General features: G+C 43.8%; 1 protein-coding gene across 7 annotated transcripts in view; it reads left to right on the forward strand.

Annotated features, from left to right (window-relative positions):
* Positions 1–44: 44 nt before the first annotated feature.
* The window catches only part of RAD54B (RAD54 homolog B), a 74,560-nt gene continuing 48,912 nt past the window's right edge, over positions 45–25,692 (forward strand). For 2 of the 7 annotated variants that reach the window (XM_071554162.1, XM_071554169.1), the window contains exons 1-4: positions 45–244; positions 2,880–3,005; positions 3,463–3,611; positions 4,282–4,453. In XM_071554162.1, coding sequence (XP_071410263.1) covers positions 3,474–3,611; positions 4,282–4,453 — 310 coding nt within the window. In that variant the 5' untranslated portion in view covers positions 45–244; positions 2,880–3,005; positions 3,463–3,473. Of the gene's footprint in view, positions 245–2,627; positions 2,702–2,879; positions 3,006–3,462; positions 3,612–4,281; positions 4,454–25,692 lie in introns of those variants that run through there. The other 5 variants (XM_071554164.1, XM_071554166.1, XM_071554165.1 and 2 more) reach the window with 5 other exon arrangements.

Raw genomic sequence — 25,692 nt, forward strand, 5'->3', positions numbered from 1 at the left:
CCCCCGGCGGGAAACATCTCCGCGCTCGGGGGGGGCGGGGGTTGCGCAGGGCGCATGCGCGGCGGGACAATTGAGTGGCAGCACGGCCGGGCCGGAGGGACAGACGGGACTGGAGGCAAGGCCGGGAGCGCAGGCACAGGCCGGGAGCGCAGGCACAGGCCGGGAGCGCAGGCACAGGCCGGGAGCGCAGGCACAGGCCGGGAGCGCAGGCACGGGCGGACCGGAGGCATGGCCTGAACCGCAGGTACGGGCGGGGGTGCGCGGGGGCGCGCGGGGGCCCGGGGGAAGGGACCTTAACGACCATCCAGTTCCAGCCCCCTGCCGTGGGCAGGGACATCTTCCACTAGACCAGGTTGCACAAAGCCTCATCCAACCCGGTCTTGAACCCTTCCAGGGATGGGGCATCCACAACTTCTCTGGGCAGCCTCACAGTAAAGAGTTGCGTCCTAATATCTAATTTAAACTACTCTCCTTCAGTTTCAAGACATTCCCCCTCGCCATTGTAAGAGGTCCTTACAGCTGCTTATCATCTGAAGCGATTTTTCACTAATGTCGATGTTCAAGGCGATGCAGTCGCTGCCTGCAGTTTTCCTGGTTAAGAGCTGAGCCTGTGTCACACCTCCTGTGTCACAAACCCTGTCCTGCCTCCCCGTGTGTGCCAGGAATGCCTTTTCACTCACTCCAGCCTGCTGAGGTTGGGCCGAGATGGTTAATGTGGGTGCCCTTAGCAGGGCTCTGTGAACACCGAGTTGAGTTGGATGTGTAAAATTTTGAAGTTCTTTGCAGGTGTGTTTTGTTGTAATGTAGCTATTAACGTACCTTTCAAAAACAGAAGTACTACCGAATGCAGTGCTTGCCAGACCAGGGGCACTCGCCAGACGGTTTGCAAAGGCTGTGGTTTCATGGTGCGCTCGATTTGGTCAGGCCAGGTGGCTGATACAAGGAAGGAGCTGTGCTTTTTGCATTGCTTGCAGCTGTTTGTCTGCAGCCAGGGTAAGGCAAGGACAGTATGTTTTGGTGTATCAGTGGTGTCTCTGAGGAAGGGGCATAATTGCATGTTAGCTGATGTAGCTGTAATATGGAGCTGTTCCTTGCCCTTGCTACACCCACTCTGATCTCATCTACAAGATCTGGCATCAGCCATTTGTTGCACATCCACGATGGTCTATTTTTAATGTGTACTACTGTAAAGATACAAAATACAAACATTTTAATTATTATTTTTTGTATTTTATGTCTTTATTATATCTTATAAAAGCTTATATTTTGAAAACAGAGAGATGCATTGTTGGAAGCAGTATTCCATTTTAGAAAGCACAAACCCCTGAAAGGTTTTTGTAATGGCAAGTGGGAAATACTGGAAATGTTCTTACAGGTTCTAAAATTTAACATGAGTGAAGTTAATGAGTTCTAAAGGGTAGTGTCTTTATATTTCCTACTAGTTTGCAAATCTCTTAATTAGTCTGATTTTGTGGTTTAAGACCAAATGACAGTACAATGTCCAAACAAATTGAGAAACCAAAACATAAATCACAGATATGTGCAATTTATGAACTCTGCAGCTCCCCTGTTCTACCCAAGACATGACCAAGCTCCAGAAGTGCCTGGGCAGGATTAGTGTAGCAGGTCAGCCTTGCTGTGCACAGTTCTCATGCAGAATCTTGGGGTGTCCTGGGTTGTCTTCCCACGTGTTGCTGTGTATTGTAGGGTTGGGTAGAGAACTTGATCAAATTCACGTGGCACCTAAAGCTGGCTGTGCTCAGCATGGGCACTTGCAGTCTGGTTCTCTGTAAGGTTCTCAACACCTTTGCAGTGTTCACAGAGCTGCCAGCAACTCACATTACAGGTACTTCTGTTATAACAGGTACTCCTGTTATAATAAGCAAGCTACTGCCTTATTGCACAGGGTTAACTAAATTTCATGTGCCAGCACTGTTGTTGAGTAGATGTAACTTATGTGAACTGCTGTTGACCCAGCCATAGGCTGCTTTCCGTGTATTTTTAGTGACAGTCGCATGTAAGTGACAACAGGTCGGGCCATTTGCCTTTGAGGTTTACATGAAGTGACAGCATCATTTATATATCCTAATGGTTCAGATATGGAGCAGAGAGCTTTGCTTCTGCTACTATCTGCATGCTTGCCAAGTGTTTTGACCATACTCCATTACTACTTCTGTACAAACCTTGGAATCCCGTCAGATCTCGGAAGCTCAGCAAGGTCGGCCCCCGTTCATACTTGGATGGGAGACCTCCTGGGAATGCTGGGGGCTGTGGGTTCTAGTCCTGAGGACTTCACTGTCACTGTCCAAGCTCGCTCGGCCGTGGCAAATGGACCTTAGAACTTAAACGGTGGGGTCAGTTCTGCGCACGCTGTGCCTCACCTAAAACATCCACTGTGCAGGCTGGAAGGGCACACCCACGTGGGGACAGCCCTTCCCAAATCTGCGTTCTCGAAGCTGAGCTACACACACATACACAAACCTTGGGAAGAATGGTGGTTGTGCCCCAGGAAGCCACTGGAGTGCAGGGTAGTGCCAAAAAAGTGCAGAAACCGACTGGCTGTTGCAGCAAGATGTAAACACGCTTTCGAGACAGTAGAGGAGTTTGCATCTGCAATCTGTATTATGGTTTCTTTTCAACCTAATAGTTGAGGGATCAATTAAAAGAAACAGTCCGTGAGAATTAAGCCAAAATGTGTTCAGTAAGTTGCTGTACCATGCTTGGCTTCTTCATTTCAGCTGCTCTGTTATTCTGTTGGAATTTTCTCTTCTTGTTTTGTTTTTCTATGTACTATTTTGAACCATTAATATTATTACTTGTTCTCGTGATTGCGAGTAAATTTTGTCATACTAACATTGATGTATTGGTTTTGTCCGAAGGTTCAGGGGGAAAATGTAATATTTTGAGAGAAAACCTGTTAAAGATTTCTTCCATTTTTCTCTGGACATAACATGGAGCTTCACTCTGATTTTATTTCCTGCTGAATTCTAATCTCATTATAGTAGGTATGAGACATACCTTCAATATTTGCTATTCATTGTGCAGTAATAATGGGCTTTTCAAAGTTACATTTAAAGTTTTTAGAACAGTTAGTTTTGCTTCAAATTGTATTTCTTTTTATAAACCTGTGTAACTTTTTAAGCAGCCTCACATTGTTTATCTCCAGAGTATTTCATGCTATTGGAAACTGCACATTGGCTTTTTAAATGAAAAGAGAAGTGTTCAACCACAGAATTTGCCATAGCTGATCTTTCTTAGTACTTAAACAATGCATTGTAATGATACCACTTTTTAATTTGTATTATCCTCGTGAATTAAGATTGTGATTTGAAAATATTTTGTTTTAAAATAGTGCTTATGTTGTTATCTTTGGATATATTTTTATATTTAAAGCCTATTCTGAATACAGTTGTCTCTATCTGCTTCCTTCCTTCCTTCCTTCCTGTCTACCTGTCAACGCAGTAAAACTAAATATGAGGCGCTCTGCAGCTCCGAGTCAGGTCCTAGGAAATGTGGCCAAAAAGCCAAGGTTTATACCACCAGGAAAACGTATTGCAGTTTGCCCCAAGAATGAAACTAAGGAGATGGATCAAGAAATGAAATTAAAGGAGGTAAAGTGAACAGTGCACTCACTAAAAAGTGTATTTGTTTGTACAGCATTGTGACTAGCAGGTAGTATCTGAGGTCTCCACAAACAACCTCTGCTTAACTAATGTGTGTAATATTTTGATAGGTTTGTTCTCAGTACCTTTGAACTTGCCTCTCAAGGAGGTTTCTCTGGCTCTGTGAAGTGAATAGAGAAAAATGTTTTTCAAATAAATAAAAGTAATCAGTGTTGAGCCCAAATACAATTCCCAGTGTAGCTGAAGTAGGGCTTGCATCCTGGCATGGGCTTTGTTGGATTTGTTTGGTAAAAGTAGTTGAAAACCCAAGATACTAATAAAGTGTCAGTACATCAAGTTGCAGTTTTGGGGCAAGGAACTTCTCCCGAAACCTTTAACATAAACCCAAAAATGCATCACAGTTTTTCTTTATTTATCTGCATAAAACTTCTATTAAATCAATTCATAAACTGTTGGCACAAATCGTGTTTGATATTGTGTGCATGTGCTTTTTGATGTGAACATGGGATGCATATAGTTTTGTATGGATTTATATATTTATGTGGACAGTTTGATAATGGCAATTACTATTCCTGAGATCCCTTCTTGTTGCTATTTTCTCTATTTCTCTTAATCTGCATGAAGGAAATGCTATTGTGAACTCATTTCTCTTTTGCAGAGAGATGAGAAAGAGGGAAGTGCTTCATTCCTTTCTAAAATGTGTGTCCAGAATCAAAAGGAAAATTTTACGCAGTTCATGGAGTCAACTGGAGAAGTAAAGACAAAAGCAAGTTTCAGCACTGATAACTGTAGGAAGGTGGAAATGAAAACACTAAATACACCCAAAGTGGGTAAGATGATCTTTCTTATGTACTGCCATGTATCATAAGAGAATTGTAAAACTTACAAATGATGCATTGCTTACTAAACTTTAAAGAAATACTGTATTATAAGGGTTGTGCAGTGGTGGCATTGTTTGATGTTCTACTGGTTAGAAAGTGAAAGAAACAAATGTTAAATGACTTTTTTGATAAAAAAGGAGGAGAATAAAAGGAATTTTAGAATCCAGCTGGTAGTGTCACTATTCAGGTTTGTGTCTTCCAGAAGAGCACCATAGGCAACTCACCCTAATCCACCGTTATAGCAATACAAGAGGTGTGATGCCCTAAATAGGGGGAAAGTGTTGTACTTTGGAGACCTCGCTGACCTCATGCAGAGAATGCGAACCATTCAGAATGGAGAAGTCATGACGGTTTCTCTTCAGTGTCTCTGGTGGGCACTCAAGGTTCAAGCCAACTCTACCACCAGAGCAGAACTGTCTGCTCATTTGTGGGTGTGTATTCTAGTCGTTTGTGCACTGGTAATGGATGTTACTCTGAAAAGCCAGGTAATATGCACTGGAAAGACACTGAAGTGTCTGAACTGTAGCAAAGGCACTTTGATGGACCTGAATGCCTCATTTGCCAGTCTTGGTGTACCCTGACTGCAGATAAAGCACAGTGCTGTGTTGCATGAATGCAAGTGTACAACCTCAGGAGCTGAGTACAACTTGAAAGCCTTGCACTTGAACGGAGTTATTAACATTGATGGATGAAAATCACTCCTTTTGGGGCCAGCTTGGGCATTTCAACACCTGTCTTAGTTATTACACTGTTGTTTCTTTATAATTAATTATATTGATAATGATGTTCTAGGAGTCATTTAATTGATACGTTTTGTAATGAGTGGAGTTTTAAAAAAGCATTCAATATCTGCTTATCAGCTTAAATAATTGGAATTCACAAGGCTTTAACAAAGTTGTATTTAGTTTTGTTTATGATAAAAGCTGCTAAATCTTGAAGCCTGATTGAAGCAAAGTGTGCTGGTTTAAAGGTAAACTGGCAGGAGAAGTGAACCCAACACAAAAGAGATTATAAGTCAGAGTTACAATTTAATAAAAATATTACAATGAATGCAATGATACAAAGAGAAATTGGTTTTGCCCCACAAAACCCAGAAGTATAACCCAGCACCCTGGGTCACAAACAGAATGGTATCTGTTGGCCCCTGTGCTGAGACTCCTCGTGGTTCCCTTGAGCCTAAAGTAAAAGGAAGGGGGAAAAACAACCATGTTGGTGCAGATGATGATCACAGTGTGGTTGAGAGTGGCAGTTGCAGTCCTGTCAAGGTTCTGGTCCTCCTTTGGATCTGGTGGGTGGTCCCAGAAGCCCCCAAACCCCAAGATTATATACCCTCAGGTTTAGGTGGGACTGCCCAGTACCTCCCCCAGGGTGTGGAGTTCCACAATGGGTGATTTAACTCTTTGAGTCATGGGGTATTTTGGAATTGTTGATGGCCCATTGGCAGACATGACCCCTCAGGCTGGGTGTGGAGGTGCTAACGACTCCCTGGAGGGGAGTTATCACAGGTCTTATCTCACAGGCTTCTTTCACACCCAGCTTACACCCTGAGGGGTCAGGTGTGCCCTGGGCAGCTGCTGCAAATGGTCTATTGTTAACAGTTCATGAGAAATGAGACAGAAGGTTTAGAATACACAGTTTTGGTCACACCCACACAGGGATAAACTGGTCCTGGCTTGCTGAACTGGGACACAAGGCTACCATAGCTTTGCATCTGAAGGTCCAACCTATAGTGAGGCCAAGTCCCAATGGTGAATTATTCCCAATAGGCACACTTATGTCCAATATATGTATACACATGGCTAGTAACACAGGCAAACACAGATGGAGAACAGCACTCAGGCAAGCACAAGCGGTGCCAAATGACACATCCTGTTCCCCGCTCTGGCTGGTGAGGGTGAATGCCTGTTTGTGGAAAATAAGTGAATATACATGTATCTATATGTAAATACACATGGACAAAGACAATACAGATCTCTCCAGCAACTGATGTTATGCACTTAGTCTTTTCAGCAGCCAGCTCCGTCGTTTGTTGGATGCCCCAGCTTGGGCACATGAGCCACAAAGGCCCACAGCTCCCAGTCCAGGTTGTGGTACACAGACCTTCACTCTCACAGGAAAAACCACATTATAAGTCCCTAAAGTACTTGCCTTTAGCCATTTGATCTAATTAGTGGTGGGCTCCTGGACCCACTCATTTCCCAGTTGCTTTGGGCACAAGGGATGCACACTTACAAACCTGTCTGTCTGGTAGCTGGACTTACCAGTAGCCAACCCCTATATGTCCTGGTCTTGAGTAACTTGCTTAGACTTCTTGGTCCCTTCAGTTACCAACTCTCAAACCCTCTTGTCTCTCCAATATTTGACTTAGACTCATGGCTACTCCCATGGTTTGCTCCCAAGTTTCTTATCCCACAGCCAGCTAATCCATATTGATGTTTGCTAGTGATCACACACTGACGTGTATCCAGGCAGTGTATGTGGTCTCTGGTGTCTCTGCTGCCACTTCAGGTGCCTGGTTCTTATGACCTGTGTGTGGTCCTGTTGCAGCTGCTGGCATGTCCACTTCTATACATACTTATGCACACAGGATAGTCCTTTCACCTGGGAAAATATTAAAAATATAGTTCAGTAAGAATGTGGGAATTGCTCTGGCTATAGGATGCAGTGCATTGCTGAAGAAGCTTACTGACCATCGCCTGTTTAGGTGGCTGCCTTTTTCCTCTGATTGTTATGTGCTTGTTCCTCCCTGAACCACCTTCATCTCTCTCTCTTGCTTGTCCTTGTGGTTTTCCTTCCCCCACCATCAAATTTTCTTTATAAGCTTTGTGCCATCTCCAGATGCCCTCTCTTGCACAAGTTTCAGGCCCCAGTAGGCAGCAACCCCTCCATTCTGTAAGGTGCTTTGGAGAGCCCTTCCCACTGACTCTTCCTTCAGAGTTTCACCCCCAGAGAATGGGGGTGGGACAGCCCTGAGAGGGTGCTCCCATTGGCATGTTACATAACCCAGAGTAGTTTATGCACTGTTCGGCAGAGCTAATGTGGGGAAATTCAGCCTCCTTGTAGGTCTTTAAGTCTTGCAGCTTTTCTGTTTATTTGCTGTATGCTGGAACTTCCAGTTCTTCCAATGAAGCTTACACTTGCAGAGGATTTTCAGTGTGGATAGGACAAGTAGTTTGAGGGGTCCTGCTTCCTTACAGGTACAGCTGCAGAAACTTCCATCTGCTGGTTCTGACTAGCAGTGCGATTGAAAGGTACACAGTGGATTTATTTCCAAAATAATCTGGGAAATCAGCAGTCTTTCCAGCAAAAAGCGTTGCAAAGTGGAAAAGATACTAAATGCCTTTTCAGTATCATGAATTCTGGGTGCAGTTGATATGCAGCTATGATGACTTTTGAAAAAATAACCAGAAGTTGTGGAGTGAGACTGGGTGAGCTGCTTCTGTTGATGTGCTGCTGCCTCTCTGAGTAACAAGCCATGTTGTGCCAAAGCCCTTCTATGCCTGCAGAATGGGGCTAACCCTGCAAAGCTTCATAAAGCTATGATGGAATGTGTTATAAAAGAAGGATATCTAATGTCAGTTGTCTTCAGGTTCACTGGTGATGCAGGCACTGTAGTTAGAAAACAATCCTGAATCTGTTAAATCTTAAGTAATTTCATAATAATTTAGATTTTCCAAGACAGTTTCTGCCCTTTACGTCATTTTTGTCTGCTGTTCATTACAGCTAATGTAGCAATTACAGAGACTGTGTAAACCATGCCCTCCTTTGTAGTGTGAAATGGACTTGTTTTGTCAAAGTTGGTTTTGGTATGAAATTCAGAAGTAATGGAAACCAGTTGTGAAAGCCAGAGCGAGTTTGGGTTTTTTACAATTATTAATATTGTAATGGAATTGTATCTGACTGCCAGTCTGTGCAGCCAAAGAATACTTCTCTGTTAAAGGAGCATTAAAATAATGTTAAGATTGAAAACGTCTGTGTGTATGTATTATTTTGGTTTGTTGTCTCTGTATCATTTAATGCAGATGATAAACGGTTTGTTAGTTTTATATCATGCTCAAAGCTGCTGGTTTTGGGTTTCCAGTGCAGCAGTGGAATGTGTAAATAAATACCCTAGTTTCCATTGAAATTCTTGTGAAACACCTGTGGACCACTCGACAACTACAATTTATGGAGCAATTTTTCTGAAACACAGCCCTGAAAAGGCTGTGCATTCTTTCAAAAAAGCTTATCTGACACATGGTATCCATTTCTTGGAGTAGACAAGGAAGGATTGGATTAGGTGGAACAAAAACTATAGCCTATCTGGCTTACAAACCCACTTGTTTTTCTAGGCTTCTTTAAAAAAAAAACCTTTTCCCTGAAAATGTCACTAATAAAAGTAAAGCATAAGGGACTCAGAAGTTCTATGAGATGAGCTATTTCTAAAGATGTTTAATAGTCTGTAGCAACTGTAATTGAAACTTACCTATGTGTTGTAACTCTAAGACTGTTTGAACTGTAAGATACTGAACATGCTGTTCATTGGTCAGTTTAATATTTGTGATTGTAAGTTCTGAATGCTGGGAAATTATGTTACCTGTCTTTATAGGAAAATGAATTTTATCACTGCTTTATGACTTGGTGTTTGGTTGTTATTATGAGGCAAAGAGCACAGCAATCTCCTTGGTACTGTTGTTTTGTATTCAGAATGTGGTACTTGTTGACACTGACAATAGATGGGTGGGGGAGGGAGGAGTGGGAGGAAGGTAATTTATTTGACATTGTCATTAGTGGGGTTTTTTCAAATGTCTCCAGAGAATTCTATCAGCTAATTCTACATGCTCTTTAAAAATGAACATTACTTTAACATTCCTGAACTATTTAACACTAAGTAAGTTAAAACAAAACCATAAATGTATTTGGAAGGATATTATTGTACCTCTTAGGTACTTTGTTTCTACTTGTCCTCATGGCATTCTGAGGATCTATGAGCAATAACAAGAAAATACAAATAATTTGGGTTGGAAGAAACAATGGGCAAGCAGATCCCTAAACTGTACTTAGTATCAACTCAGTGTTGCTGGTGAGCAGGATTGGCCAGAACTGAAGTTTTTATCCACATTTTCTTTTTCAACTTAATATTTATATATATATATATATATATTTATATCAAACATACACAATGAATTTAATTGATGATTATTACCTGAGTTTGCAGCTTTGCCTTCTGTTCGTATTTTTAATTTAGGAGAATGTTGCTCTGTTTTACTCTTTGGGCTTAGTATACAGTGTGTGGAAATGAATAGGTCTTTCACCTGCACACTTAGATGCAACATTCCAGTTGGACTGAGGTTTCATTGTTTGAATCTGGTGCAGGTGAACAGAAAAACTGGACATAGAGTTTTATTCTGTTACAGCTCACCTCCTGTTTGCTTTTTGGTTCAGGAGTACCTTGTCTTTCATCATCACTAACATCTGTTAAAGTGTCTTCCAAGAGGAACTTTGTTAGAACTCATACTCAGATATTATCTTTGACCTAACAATGAGGACAGCTTGTAACTATTTCACAACAAGGTTAATGTGCTCGTCCTGTGTCTCTCAATAGATGTTTCTGAATGCTTTCCATGCTGATGATATTAATCGTATTTATTATTTGCATATAGTTATGAATATATTATCTCTATCTTCCCTGAAATCCTAATGTTTACTGAGTACATTGGTCTATAAGGTTTGGACTCTTTGCAAGTTTAAGTTTCATATTTCATAGTGGGAATCTCTGTTGGCTCCTTCAGCTTTCTAGAACATTGTTACAGGTTTGTCTGATACCTTCTATCACTTGATATGAATAAGAATCCTCTTAACCAATTAATTTGAATATTGTAAGAGAAAATCTACTATTCATTTATGACAGTAGCAATCAATTACATATCACTTTTAATCAGAGAATTAAATAGTGTTATTTTCAGGATTTGTCATATTGTCCGATTTCAGCCTTAACTGCTTACTTTTGGTTCCTAGATAACAGAACTAAAACCATTTAGGCCTAGAATCTTATAATCAAGCATATTACTGCTAGAATTACTAGGATGTCTGCAAAAGTACAAGTATTAATTAATTTTCTGTTTTTGCACTTCACAGATGAGTGGGAAAAGATATTCCAGTCAGGAGTATTTTTACTGTCTGTCTATTTTAGTGGTGGAGCTGCATATATAGCTGTAGTTCAGTGTGCCCTTGAAATGTTTTTATAAACAGCTGGTAAAACAGTTAAGTCTTTGGGTAAAAAGTAGTGCATAAACATCTGTAGCTCTTAATAATTACCAAGTACACCTTAGTACACGTACAGTGTGACTGGCTGGCTGAGTTAAGTAATTTATTACTGCATTGTTTGCCAGTTAGATTTTGCAAGTTTGTAAATTTTGTTACAATATCTTATTCAGAATGTTACCAAATGACTTTACTAGCTCTTTATGTTTTTTAATGACCTCCTTCTCCCTGCAATATTCTAGACAGAGTAGATATAATAGTGAATAGACAAATTTAGAGTCAAGCTGATTCTCAGTTCAGGATCTTTTCTTTACTATTTAGTGTCATCTGTACCTGTTTGATCAGGTCATCTTAGGAGATGGGCACTGGTCAGTGTTGGGGTCACCTTTTTCCCAAGCAAGGGGGCAGCGTGAATGACGATCAGAAGAGCTCAGGCACAGCAGGCATCAGAAGACTTGATCAGAAAGCTTACAAGAGTTTATTTTTAGTAACACCCACACCTTTTATACCCTTATATCTAACATGTCATGACATTATTGGTTAACCAATTCACCTCACATACTGTCTAGGTTTGAGGGGAAAAACCAAAATGTTTTACCCACAAGCAGGGGAGGGGCCTCCTCCTCAATAATCACACCACTCTTTATCAAATTTAAGAAAAGGAATTTTAATACAAGAAGGATAACTGCTATATATATATATATATATATATGTAAACAGACTAGTGCAACCCACTTCCCCAACACCATAAGAGGAAAAAAAAACAACAACAACAAAACCCAGCAGGTTTTCCTCCGGGAGAAAAGGTTATACTTAAGTGTCCTTGTCACAGCCCGCTGGCTGCAGAGTGAGTTTCAGTCCCTCTCCAGCGAAACAGACGAGCAGTGGGCTTTCAGATGGACTCAGTCTCTTTCCCTTGTGTTCCCCGTCCAAGAAGCAGAAAAGGTACGAGCGACCAGCAGCAAATCCAAGGCAGGTAGCAGCACGGCAGGAAAAAAGTAATCCGAAGTAGGCAGCGGCAAGACAGCCAGGGAAAACCCCAGCAGTAACCAGCAGGGCAGCCTGCCTCCTTGGAGCCCCCACTCCCCCGTTCCGCCGAGCCAAGACTGAGGAGAATATCCAAAAAAAAACCAAAAGAGACAAACCTGCCCCCACCCCAGCGATCACAGTTAACTACTTCTTTTGTCAACCGCTGGCCTGGGCAGTTAAGTGGCAGGGGAGAGAATTTACATAATAATCCCAAACTACAACATTATCCACCCCTAAATTCTCTTCCATGCCGATACTCTACATTAAACTTAAATTTTCTTTCAAATAATTGTTTACAAATACAGTAATATGAGTCGTTTACCCAGAGATAAGTTCCCCTTGAGGTACACATCGTGTCTCTCCATCTTCCTGCATCACCCACCAGGTGGAACCAGATCCTTGAGCAAAGACAACCCCACGAATGGGTTTGCCTTTGCCTGAGGCAGGGTTGATCCAGACTGTTTTCCCTAGCATACCTCTCAGGTGTATTACAGGGACTTTGTCTCCATCTACAGTGTGAAGGGGTTCTGATTGGGCAGGGCCGGCTCGATTGACAGAGCCTCTAGTGTTGACTAGCCATGTAGCCTTTGCTAAGTGTTGATCCCAGTGTTTGAAAGTCCCTCCACCCAACGCCTTTAAAGTGGTTTTCAACAGTCCATTACACCGTTCAACTTTCCCGGCAGCTGGTGCATGGTAGGGGATATGATACACCCACTCAATGCCATGTTCTCTCGCCCAGGTAGCAACTAAGCTGTTTTTGAAATGAGTTCCATTATCTGACTCAATTCGTTCTGGGGTGCCATGTCGCCACAGCACTTGTTTTTCCAGGCCTAGGATGGTGTTCCGAGCAGTGGCGTGAGGCACTGGGTGTGTCTCCAGCCACCCTGTGGTTGCTTCCACCATGGTGAGCACATAGCGCTTGCCTTGGCGGGTCTGTGGCAGTGTGATGTAGTCAACCTGCCAGGCCTCCCCGTACTTATACTTATCCCAGCGTCCACCATACCACAGGGGCTTCACTCTCTTAGCCTGCTTAATGGCAGCACATGTCTCACAGTCGTGGATAACCTGAGAGATAATGTCCATGGTTAAATCCACCCCTCGGTCTCGTGCCCATTTATAAGTGGCATCTCTGCCCTGATGGCCCGAGGCATCATGGGCCCATCGAGCCAAGAACAGCTCTCCCTTGTGCTGCCAGTCCAGATCTGTCTGTGATACTTTCACTTGCGCAGCTCGGTCTGCCTGTTGGTTGTTGAGATGTTCCTCATTGGCCCGATTTTTGGGCACGTGTGCGTCTACGTGGCGGACTCTCACAATCAGCTTCTCTACTCGGGTGGCAGTATCTTGCCATATATCGGCAGCCCAGATGGGTTTCCCTCTGCGTTTCCAATTGGTTTTCTTCCATCGGTCTAACCATCCCCAGAGAGCATTGGCCACCATCCATGAGTCGGTGTAGAGGTAAAGCTTTGGCCATTTCTCTCGTTCAGCAATGTCCAGGGCCAACTGCACGGCTTTAAGCTCTGCAAACTGACTCGACCCACCTTCTCCTTCAGTAGCTTCTGCAACTTGTCGTGTGGGACTCCATACAGCTGCTTTCCATTTGCGATTAGTCCCTACAATGCGACAGGAGCCATCGGTGAAGAGGGCGTAGCGTATTTCCTCTTTTGGCAATTGATTGTATGGTGGAGCTTCTTCCGCACGTGTCACCTGCTCTTCCTCTTCATCTGCTAGACCAAAATTTTCACCTTCAGGCCAGTTTGTGATGATTTCCAGGATCCCAGGGCGATTTGATTTTCCTATACGGGCGCGCTGCGTAATCAGGGCAATCCACTTGCTCCAGGTAGCATCAGTGGCGTGATGTGTAGAGGCAGCCTGTCCTGACAACATCCACTTCAGCACTGGTAGTCGAGGTGCCAGAAACAGCTGTGCTTCTGTGCCAATCACCTCTGAGGCGGCTTGGACTCCTTCATAGGCGGCTAGGATCTCTTTCTCTGTGGGGGTATAGTTGGCTTCAGATCCTCTGTAGCCTCGGCTCCAGAATCCAAGTGGTCGGCCTCGAGTCTCACCAGGCACCTTCTGCCAAAGGCTCCAAGACAGGCCATTATTCCCGGCGGCGGAGTAGAGCATGTTCTGTATGTCTGGTCCTGTCCTGACTGGTCCAAGGGCTACAGCCTGAGCAATCTCATGCTTGATCTGGTCAAAGGCTTGTTGCTGCTCAGGGCCCCAGTGGAAATCATTCTTCTTACGGGTTACCAAGTAGAGAGGGCTTACGATCTGACTGTATGCTGGGATATGCATCCTCCAGAACCCTATGGCACCCAGGAAGGCTTGTGTTTCCTTTTTGCTGGTAGGTGGAGACATTGCTGTGATCTTATTGATGACTTCTGTTGGAATCTGACGGCGTCCATCCTGCCACTTCACTCCCAGGAACTGGATCTCTTGGGCTGGTCCCTTAACCTTACTCCGTTTGATGGCAAAGCCAGCTCCCAAAAGGATCTGGATGATTTTCTCTCCTTTCTGAAAAACCTCTTCTGCTGTGTCCCCCCACACAATGATGTCATCAATGTATTGCAGGTGTTCTGGAGCCTCACCCTTCTCCAGTGCAGTCTGGATCAGTCCATGACAGATGGTGGGACTGTGTTTCCACCCCTGGGGTAGTCGGTTCCAGGTGTACTGCACGCCCCTCCAGGTGAAAGCAAACTGTGGCCTGCACTCTGGTGCCAGAGGAATGGAGAAGAACGCATTAGCAATGTCAATAGTGGCATACCACTTTGCTGCCCTGGACTCCAGTTCATACTGGAGCTCCAGCATGTCCGGCACAGCGGCACTCAGCGGTGGGGTAACTTCATTCAAGCCACGATAGTCCACAGTCAATCTCCATTCTCCATCAGACTTATGCACAGGCCAGATGGGGCTGTTGAAGGGTGAGTGGGTTTTGCTGACCACCCCTTGGCTCTCCAGTTCACGGATCATCTTATGGATGGGGATCACAGCATCACGGTTCGTTCGGTATTGCCGACGGTGCACTGTCGTGGTGGCAATTGGCACTTGCTGTTCCTCAACTTTCAACAGTCCAACAGCAGAAGGACTTTCTGAGAGACCTGGCAATGAGTTCAATTGTTCAATCCCTTCTGTCTGTACAGTGGCTATTCCAAAAGCCCATCTATGCCCCTTTGGGTCCTTGAAATATCCATTCCTGAGGTAGTCAATGCCCAGGATACATGGGGCGGCTGGACCAGTCACAATGGGGTGTTTCTGCCAATCTCTCCCTGTCAAGCTCACTTCAGCTTCTAGCACAGTCAACTCTTGAGATCCCCCTGTCACCCCAGAAATAGAAATAGTTTCTGAGCCCACATGTCCTGATGGCATTAATGTGCATTGAGCGCCAGTATCAACCAAAGCCTTATACTTTTGTGGGTCTGATGTACCAGGCCATCGAATCCACACAGTCCAATAGACACGGTTGTCCCGTGCCTCTACCTGGCTAGAGGCAGGGCCCCTCTAACACTGATCCTGGTCATAGCGGTCAGAACCTTTTCTCGATGAGTACACCTGGGAGGTGCCCTCCTGTGGGTCAGATTCTTGCCCGTGGGAAACTGGGACTGCACTTACTCTCACTGACCTTCTTCCATTCTCCTTCAGTTCTTGTACTCGGGCTGCAAGGGCACGGGTGGGTTTCCCATCCCACCGTCCCATGTCTTCTCCATGTTTGGCCAGGAAGTACCACATCTCAGTTCGTGAGGTCTGTCCACTTCCTCTGGCTGGGGGGCGTCTGGCTCTGACTTCAGAGGTTCTCATTCGCACTGGTGCCACTTGGAGACTTTCCCTAATTTCCTCTCTGATCGCTTTTACCTCTGCAGGCAGCGTCTTGAGACTCTCAACCAATGTCTCTACAGCAGAAATACGGGCCTGCATTGGGCTGTGGGTCATGCTTTCATATATCCGGAGCTTATTTGCTACTGCGCCCACTGTTTCATGGTTCTCTTCCCTATACATGGATGCCAGGAAATCGGTGTATTCAGCTGGCCCCGAGCGTGAAAGGTCCCACCACATATGTGGTGTGCATCTGACCTTGTCAGGGTCATTATTGGCTTGCCCACCTCTTCCAAAAAGCACGTCCATCATTGCCATCTCCCTCAGACGTAAAATTCCTTCTTCCATCGTCTTCCAAGTCTTCCTAATATGATGTTCCTGCAGGATTTCTCTATAAACAAACTTCTCTCTTACACTCGTTAGAAGTCGTGCCCAGAGTGAAAGGGGCTTTGATTCCCTCACGAACACCTGTTCAATAGCCACGTCCTGGGCCAGAGCCCCCAAAAACCTGGCCTCAGCACCATCCAGTTGTAAGGTTTCACCCATAAGGTCCCAAACTCGGATCAACCAAGTCAGGATGGGCTCACCCGGGTGTCGAGCAATGTCTTTCCGCAAACTACGGAGATTATCAAATGACAATGACTCAGTGATGATCTCAGGCTCTGGGTCTGCTTGCTGTGGAGGTGCAGCAGCCCCCTCATCGTCTGCTGGATGGTCTAATTTGGTCTTATATTTCCTTTTCTGAATAGGGGCAACTTCCATAGGCTTGGCCTGTCCTCCTGGTTTAGCCTCATCCTTTTCTCCCTTCACTGTGGCATCAGGGGTTTTATTCTCTCGCTTTTCCCCCTTCACTGGGCTAGGTTTCTGAATGCATTCTGGAAAAACCCTGGCCCTACCTTCAAACATTCTGTAAGCTGCAGGGATACAACCCTGCAGAAAAACCATAAAGAGCAAGATATCTCTGGCATCCAGGGAGAATTTAAACATCTCAAAAGCTGTTGTAGCAGACTTGAATGGGGAATGGACAAAGGGTTGGGAGAAGAGATTCCCCTTTGTTCCTTCCCAAGGGTCCGTACTATTATCACTGAATCCCCAGAGGTAGCAGCTTAGGTTGCGGCAGGAAAACAGCCTGGAGAGCACCACCCACATGACATCCAAAGGCATCGAATTCATGGCACCATAAATCCAGAGTAAGAACTCAATAATAATTGCGGCTATTTGAGTTTTGCTCATTGATTTGTTGATAAGACTTAAACCTGCCGCTCCTTTTGGCATGAATTTGTACCAACAAAAAGCCAATATATTATACAGGATGGTCCTGATGAACCCTAAGCTCAAGACCCACATCGTGCCACAAAATAGCAGTTATCCTTCTTTGTTTACAAGCCCCACACGTTGGGCGCCAAGAAATGTCTAGGTTTGAGGGGAAAAACCAAAATGTTTTACCCACAAGCAGGGGAGGGGCCTCCTCCTCAATAATCACACCACTCTTTATCAAATTTAAGAAAAGGAATTTTAATACAAGAAGGATAACTGCTATATATATATATATATATATGTAAACAGACTAGTGCAACCCACTTCCCCAACACCATAAGAGGAAAAAAAAACAACAACAACAAAACCCAGCAGGTTTTCCTCCGGGAGAAAAGGTTATACTTAAGTGTCCTTGTCACAGCCCGCTGGCTGCAGAGTGAGTTTCAGTCCCTCTCCAGCGAAACAGACGAGCAGTGGGCTTTCAGATGGACTCAGTCTCTTTCCCTTGTGTTCCCCGTCCAAGAAGCAGAAAAGGTACGAGCGACCAGCAGCAAATCCAAGGCAGGTAGCAGCACGGCAGGAAAAAAGTAATCCGAAGTAGGCAGCGGCAAGACAGCCAGGGAAAACCCCAGCAGTAACCAGCAGGGCAGCCTGCCTCCTTGGAGCCCCCACTCCCCCGTTCCGCCGAGCCAAGACTGAGGAGAATATCCAAAAAAAACCCAAAAGAGACAAACCTGCCCCCACCCCAGCGATCACAGTTAACTACTTCTTTTGTCAACCGCTGGCCTGGGCAGTTAAGTGGCAGGGGAGAGAATTTACATAATAATCCCAAACTACAACACATACATAGAAGCATCTCACTGGTCACAAGACACCACACGCTCTACAGGTAGCTCTCATCTCTTTTAAGGGTGCCCTCTAAACTGCTTTGCTTCAGGGTTACACACACTGTCGTCCTTCCACAGGTCAGTAAAACTGCATTGATAAGAGAAATTGTCTATCTCTCTGGTGCTTCCAGAAGTGTTCATTTATTGCATCAACCCCAGTGGGTATCCACACACACTGTTACCGGCCCAGTACCCCATGCCCAGCAGTCAGTGGGCAGTGTCACCGTTACTGCCCAGCTGTCAGTGTGTTGCAGGGAGACTCGTCACAGACACTTCTCTGTCCCAGATGGCTTGTGTTTTCTTGTCTGTAGCTTTTGGACTCTGGCATCTCCTCAGGACAACACCTTTTTACTTGGTGCTCTTCTTTGGGTTGTGAGACATGTCTTCTACTCCGCTGCTGCTCTAAGGCCTTTCCTGGCATTTCCCCAGCTGATTGTAAACACTCAGAGTTCCCTGGGCTGTTGTCACATCAGACTGCTGATACTCATCCTGAATTTGGGATGCCCACTAGCTGAGTGTTGAGACACGTGTTGCTAATAAAATTAGCAGCCAAGAGTGAGATGGGAAGAAGGAACTTAGAGCAGCTTCACCTCCAAAAGCAACACCTCATTTAATGTTCAGCAACTGCAAAGCTGCTTTCCTGGACAAGGAAGCCACGTGCAATGCTTCTGTAAAACAAATCAAAACTTGCATAATTCTAGTGCATTATTTCCACAATTAGTACAACCTAATTTATAATTTCGTATGATTGTATGTCATATGAATAACTGGGCTTTATGTAATTATAAATGATATAATATTCATGCATTTGAGAAAAGAACAGTGAATTGACAGAGAAACATACTTTTAATTCATCCCAGTGCTCGGTATTTGAAGGAGAGGGGAAGAAAACTAGAAATCACAATGGTATTACAGAGAAGAGCAACAAGGCTGGTGAAGGGACTGGAGCACAAGTCCTATGGGGAGAGGCTGAGGGAGCTGGGGTTGTTTAGCCTGGAGAAGAGGAGGCTCAGAGGTGACCTCATCACTGTCTAGAACTACCTGAAGGGAAGTTCTAGCCAGGTGGGGGCTGGTCTCTTCTCCCAGGCACTCAGCAATAGGACAAGGGGGCATGGGCTTAAGCTCTGCCAGGGGAAATTTAAGTTGGATATCAGAAAAAAATTCTTTCCAGAGAGAGTAATCAGGCATTGGAATGGGCTGCCCAGAGAGGTGGTGGATTCACCATCCCTAGAGATTTTTAAACACAGATTGGACGTGGCGCTGGGTGCCATGATCTAGTAAATGCACTAGAGTTGGACCAAGGGTTGGACTCGATGATCTTGGAGGTCTTTTCCAACCCAATCAATTCTATGATTCTATGATGCTACATGATCAGAAAATAAAGAAAAGGAGTTATATTAGATATACAATATTCAGCATTTTCCACAGAAGTTGGAGGGATTAAAATGAAACTTTTGCAGTAGTAACTTGTCTGTTGAATGGAACTGTGGCTGCTTCTTTATGATGAAAAAATATAAATTGCCAGGTTCCTTACTTTTGAGTGGCGATATATTCACTATATGAAGAAAGCTCTGCTCCTTGTAAAGATTATATTCTTTCATCTGTTTTTCTTTGAATTGTTAAGTTACTGAAAATTTGTAAACAAGGAAAAAAAGACTTTCTTGTCAGTCTTTTCAGTCAGTCTTTCAGTCTTTCTTGTGCAGAAACAGAATCTGAATTTTGAAATTGCAGATATAAAGCAAATCCCCCTTTCCAAAGGCTGGCAAGGAATGTGATGGAAAACGAACTTACTATCCCAATATATTTATTTATATTTAATATATTAATTTAGCTCCCTGGAGTTGCATGTAAACACACAGCATGTAGTCTGCCATATACATAAAAAGAAATTATCTAGTTATTCAATAAACCATTAAAAATTATGAACTTGGAAAATACTCTGTATAGACAGTATTTTAAAGGATTCAGGTTCATCAGTAATAATTCTGTTCCCTCATTCATTCTGAGGGAAGCTATACACATAGTTTCTTCTTTTGATTATCAAAATTTATTACCAGGCTCTGTGAATGTAAGATGGACAAAAGAGAAATACATGGTTATTTGCATTTTCTCGCATGTTTTTCTTTTCCATTGCTCCACCCTTTGCAAAGTCCTAGTTTGGAGTGTTGGGGGATTGTTAGTGTGTGTGTTTCCAGCTCTCCTGTCTCAAACAGATACAAAGGGAGACTTCAGGGAAGACAGAGGATGCAGCTTTCAGCTGGAGGGACAAGAAATGCCTTACTGAAGGGAACTGGGAGGGTTTTTTGAGCTATCATAAGTATTATTGCAGACTGGGCCTGGATGCCTTCAAAGCTCGTTGTCAAATCTCTCTGGGGCTGTGCTCATTGTTTGGATCCCCTTTGTTGCCATGCCAGCATAACTAGAGTCCAGTCCCAGCTTTTGGCTTTGGGCCTTAAGTTTTCCCCTGAAACAGAAGCTTTGTCACAATATGACTTCTCTGAAGTCGAGGTAGTGAGATGGTTATCTCACTGTCCTCAAAATATCCACTGAGCAAAATTAAAAGAATAAGAGAAAGCTGCTCCTCTGTCCAATGCAGGGAAGAATGCATGGGGAAGTATTTTGAGGTTAGTATTTAAAAGTATAATCTCAAAAATTTTCATATCTCTATGAAAAAACATGAGAATTGCAGGAATTTGACACCTCTTAGACCGTTTCTTTTTCTAGAGGCTGCCTTGCCTAGTGGAGATGCGAGAACTTAAGCAAAATATCCTGAGAAAATTGTTCTTTCAAACCTTTCTGTATTTCTCAGCTGTTTATGATCAGTCATCAAAAGTCTTGTTGGAAGAGAGGATTGGAGAAGACATAAGCATGTATTAGGAGTAGACACACTTCTTTATTTGTAAAGAATTAGCTTTTCTATTTTTTAGGGATATGCTTACAAAGTGAAGAGCTAATTCATGGTGCTGTATTACAATTTAGTCCTTTAAGCCAAACTTAGTTTGAAGGATGGTTACAGATCTGAATGTGTGGGCCTTGGAATGTCAGACTGAGATGAAAATAAATTCTTTAAAATTTGCCATGGGAGGCATCTTAATTGTCTAATTTATTTCCCATTTCAGTGGACTAAATCTTGAGAGAATGCCTTACATCAGCAGAGGGGACGGAAGTGTAGTTAGGTGTAGTAGCTTGGAATTTTAGCTGATAAGAGCTCTGGAGCAGGCTGTAAGCAATTCAGGCTAATTTCAGGAGAGTTGTGTAAAGATAATAATTGCATGGTTCATGTCTGTGTTTTCTGTGTTTGTCATGAGATACAGGCACCCTTGTTCTTGCAGCAGTTGCAAGAACTGTTAGAGGTTAGAAGTTAATACATGCTAGATGGTGATCACAAAAATAGATGTAGGAAAATGAAAAGAGGTAGAGCTTCCCCTTGTTTCCCCCCCCCCCCACCCCAGTGCAGGACAGAAGTTTAGAAATAATTGTACATGAGAAAGGAAAGGAGTGGTCTGAGAGGTCCATATACAGCAAGGATAAGGATAAGAACAAGAAAGTACAAAAGTGATGGTAAAAGTGTCGATGAAGACAAGGGGAAAAAAATCAAGTGACATGAGAAAGCCATTTGAAACACAAGTTAAATGATCTAAGAGTATTTCTATAAGGTCTGGTGCAAATGTATTTAAGCACTAACTTCCAGGCGAGGTCGTCTTGCAACTTTCAGTTCACAGAACTTTGTAGTCCTCAACCCTCTTTTTCATGAATAATGCCTGCACCCCTTATCTTTAGAGGTTGCCCATGAAACAACTGTCCCCATGAGAAACCTTTGGAGTGGAAAGCTTTCTCACCCACCCTTTACAGCAGACAGGCAGATTGAATGACTTGGCACTGTCTTGCTGTTGTGTCAGTAGATAGGACTATATGATGAGCTAATGGAAGTTTTCAGCCCTTTCTACCTATAGACGCTCTCAAATCTTCTTATGCAGCTGCTAAATTCATCTGAAAGAATGAGCAACTGTCTGAATACTTGCCAAATGTTCCCCTTGGTAGTATAGCCCAGTATATTCAGTGATGGGTAGCACAGCCCATCCTGGCTGCTGAATCTTCTTACAGTTTATCATAAGCACAGGGGTACCAGGGTTTAATTTTATCTTTGATTCAAATCTTGCAGTTGTCCTCTTGTTCTCTAATACTTTTAGGCTCCTAGATGATTGCAAATGCTAACCCCAGGTCTCTGCAGAGCTGGTTTGCTTGTGTATTACTAAATAAGAACAGAAGTCCTGCAGACTTATCCTGGGGCTACCACTTGGTAGGCAGAGCAACTTCACAGGGCTTAGCAATCTGTTACTCGGTATTTTCTGCACTGGAAGGTCCCAGCCTGAATCACTTAAGATGGTGTAATTCCCTTCAACATATTCATGTTTGCTGTCTGATCCAAACTGCATCTTTCAAGACAGATTCTTTCTTAGGGCATCCTCAATTCTCACAGATGTCTTTGAGCCTTTGAATCATGTACTTTATAGTGATTCTTTTTTTATGTCTGTCATGGAGAGATTCTTTCCTCAGTTCTGTGTGACAAAGGATCCTCCTTCTCCCTCCAAGATGTTCTCCTGTTTTAAGACATTCTCCTTTTCAGGGTGTTCTCTCTCATAATGTGCCCAAATTTACATGGGCCACTTGACACAGTTACTGGCCATGATACAAACCTATTACTTGTAAAATTTGTGCCCACTGAGCTTTTTCAGCAGTTCACAGTAATTTGGCTACTTTAATCCCTGACTGTATTATAGCTGTGATTCATTCATCTCAATAGCTCTCCAGATTGCACTGTTTGTATCTTTTTTGGTATTAATTCTAGACTTTTTCATAGCAAAACCCTGAACTTATCTGTTCCCTGTAGTTTTAAGTCTTATTTCCCAACTGTTGCAGTTTTGCAGCCTTAGCAAGGGGGTGTTGCTTGGATTTTGAATAATCACGCTGATTTTATTTTCCCTAGAAAAATCTTCTGATCTATTCTCACAGTTCCCATTTTTCATGAACTTGGAAATACAAAGATTTCATGCACTTGAAAGCTGGGGGTTTAATTATTAACATTTAAGTTGGGAAGCATCTGGGTTTTTAAAAGGAAAGAATCAAGCAAATTAAAAAAAAAAAAGAAGCTGAATACGAAATGCAAAACTCTTTTATTTTCAGAATTCTGAGGAGATGTGAAGGATAAATGAGCTGTACCTTGAGCATAGGACTAAAACAGGAGGTATAGAAGACAGTGAAGTGGTGTGAGGGGTGCATGTAAGTTTATTTTCTTTAGTGGTGACCAGAATTTCCTTACTGCTACCTGTGGTTTGTTATCACCTCAGTTGTGTTAATACAAGTCTTTAGGAATATGGTTTGTAATTCACCCTACAGTGATCCAGATAGAGCCTGAAGAAGCTTTTTCAGTGTATTTCTTTTTGGGAGTTATTTGTCCTGTGGCATACAGAATCAGGGAACTGCTGGTGGTTAAAACTAACCCAGCTCAGAAAAAATCACAGAATCAACTAGGTTGGAAAAGACCTCTGAAATTGTTGAGTCCTACCTTTGACCTGACATCACCTTGTCAGCTGGACCATGGCACTAAGTCCAGTATCTTCTTAAATACCTCCAGGAACGGTGACTCCACCATCTCCCTGGGCAGCCCATTTCAATGCCCAGTCATTCTCTCTGTAAAGAACTTCTTCCTAATGTCCAACCTAAACGTCCCCTGCCGCAGCTTACAACTGTGTCTTCTTGTCCTACTATTTTCTTGGGAGGAGAGACTGTTGCCCTCCTGGCTACAGCCTTCTTTCAGGTAGTTGTAGATAGAGATAAGTTCTACCCTGAGCCTGCTTTTCTCCAGGGTAAACAACCCCAGCTCCCTCAGCCTTTCCTCACAGGACTTGTGCTTGAGACCCTTCACCAGCCTCACTGCCCTTCTTTGGACACGGTCCAGCACCTCAATATCCTTCCTAAACTGAGGGGCCCAGAACTGGACACAGCTCTCCAGTTGCAGCCTCACCAGTGCCAAATACAGGGAAAGAATCAATTCCTAGTTCTGCTGGCCACACTATTCCTGACCCAGGCCAGCATGCCATTGTCCTTCTTGGCTACCTGGGCACTGCTGGCTCATGTTCACCCTGCTGTCGGTCACTCTTTCTGCTGGGCTGCTCGCCAGCCACTCTGTCCCCAGCCCATAGTGCTGCTTGGGGTTGTAGCAAAGTGCAGGACCTGGCACTTGGTCATGTTGAACCAAATGATTAATGTGAAAACAAATCAGTTCCCTGATCTGAGCTGCTCAGATTGTGTGTTCATGTGAGCACAGTGAAGGGACAGGAGGATGCCACGGTTTGGGGGAGGCAGAAATTACTGTTTTGGCAATGTCTCACATTTATGTTGACTTAAACCAATAATTAAATAACTATGCTTGCAAAATAAATAAATAAATAAATAATTCTGTAGCTGGATCATCTTGCTGAACTGGCTGTGCACTGTGTTGCCTAAGCGCAAGTGTTGGTGGAAGGTGTAAGATGAAGGTGGATTGTGGACACTTTTTTTTGTAATTGTCTTGAAGCTGCACCTATTGTTGCAGCTTGAAGTCTATATGTATCTGTAGTATCCAAGCTTTTCACCTTCTGTAATTTCTCATCCAAGTACTGATATGACCTTAGGTGGATGAGCAGAGCTGTTTTGAAAAGGAAAAGAAAAAGGAAGGAAAAAAATCTTGGTTGGCAGCCAGCTTTGTTTTTTACAAGGGTTATTTTACATTCATGCAGAACAATATGTAATTCAGACATTCCACCAGGCACTTGCTCAAAAGGAAATTTTATAGTAATATTTTGCTGTAATTATGAGTGTGGAAACTTGATCTGTCTAACAACATTAAGCAGTAAGGTGATAGAGCAATACAAGTTTAGATAGGTCTAATAATAGGAGTTGCTGCCTCTAGTTGCCCATTATAGAGGAGACTGCTGCAGCTCCTCGTGGCCAGGACCACAAGGATATATCCCCAAGAGGCACATGTGCACACTATATGTGTGTATACAGCCAGACATGAAAAAATGCAGCACTCACGCAAGCACGAGCAGCTTCAACGACCTTATCCTTTTCTGTCAGTGGCTGACTGTGATGAAAGACTGTGGCAAATACTTATGTACACAACATGGATCCAGCAGCAAGTGGCCTTAAATTCTTTTTCTGCTCAGTTACTGGTCCCAGGATCCCCTGGTCTCCCAGTTGCCTCACAAACATGTACTGTGTCTTCCTGGCAGTTGGTCTGAATTTATGACCCTGCCAGTAGCCAGTCCTCAGGTGCCTTGGTGTCCCTCCAGTAGACAAATCTCAGACCTTCTGGTCTCTGACCCGGACTCACTGTAGCTCCAATTCTTGGCTCCCAGGTCTGCTGCCTGGCTACTCTGGCTTGGTGTTTGCCTGAGGTGACACACTGACACAGGTATCCATCCAGGCAGTGTGTCTGGGCTCTGGCCTCTCTGCTTGCTGGTACCTCCAGCTACCTGGGCCCCTGTGACCCATGGTACAACTCTAGCTGCTGGCATATATGCTTCCTTACATGGTTATGCAGCATGGAGATGCCCCTAACACAGGAGAATAGTTTACTGCAAATGTGGTTTAGCAAGAAGATCTGTAGTGATTAGGTGCAGGGCATGGCTGAGCAACCATACGGAGCAGTCACCTGTTTTACATGCACCTGGCCCCTCTTATCCCTTTTCCCCCCCCACAGTACCTTCCTACGCTTGTTCTGCCCCAAACCACTTCCATGGTTCACCTGCCCTGGTGTTTCCTTCAGTTCTTCTAAATATCCTGTACTGCATCGTGCAATCCCAAAATACTATTCCTGGCATCTCACAATGAGTAGTCCCATACCCGCTGGGCAGTAAGCCCCTCCCTTAGTCTGCCAGGTGATCTGCAGAGACCCTCTCCCGTGGACTTGTCCCTCTG

The sequence above is a fragment of the Pithys albifrons genome, chromosome 4, assembly GCF_047495875.1.
Source record: "Pithys albifrons albifrons isolate INPA30051 chromosome 4, PitAlb_v1, whole genome shotgun sequence".
Classification (NCBI taxonomy): Eukaryota; Metazoa; Chordata; class Aves; order Passeriformes; family Thamnophilidae; genus Pithys; species Pithys albifrons.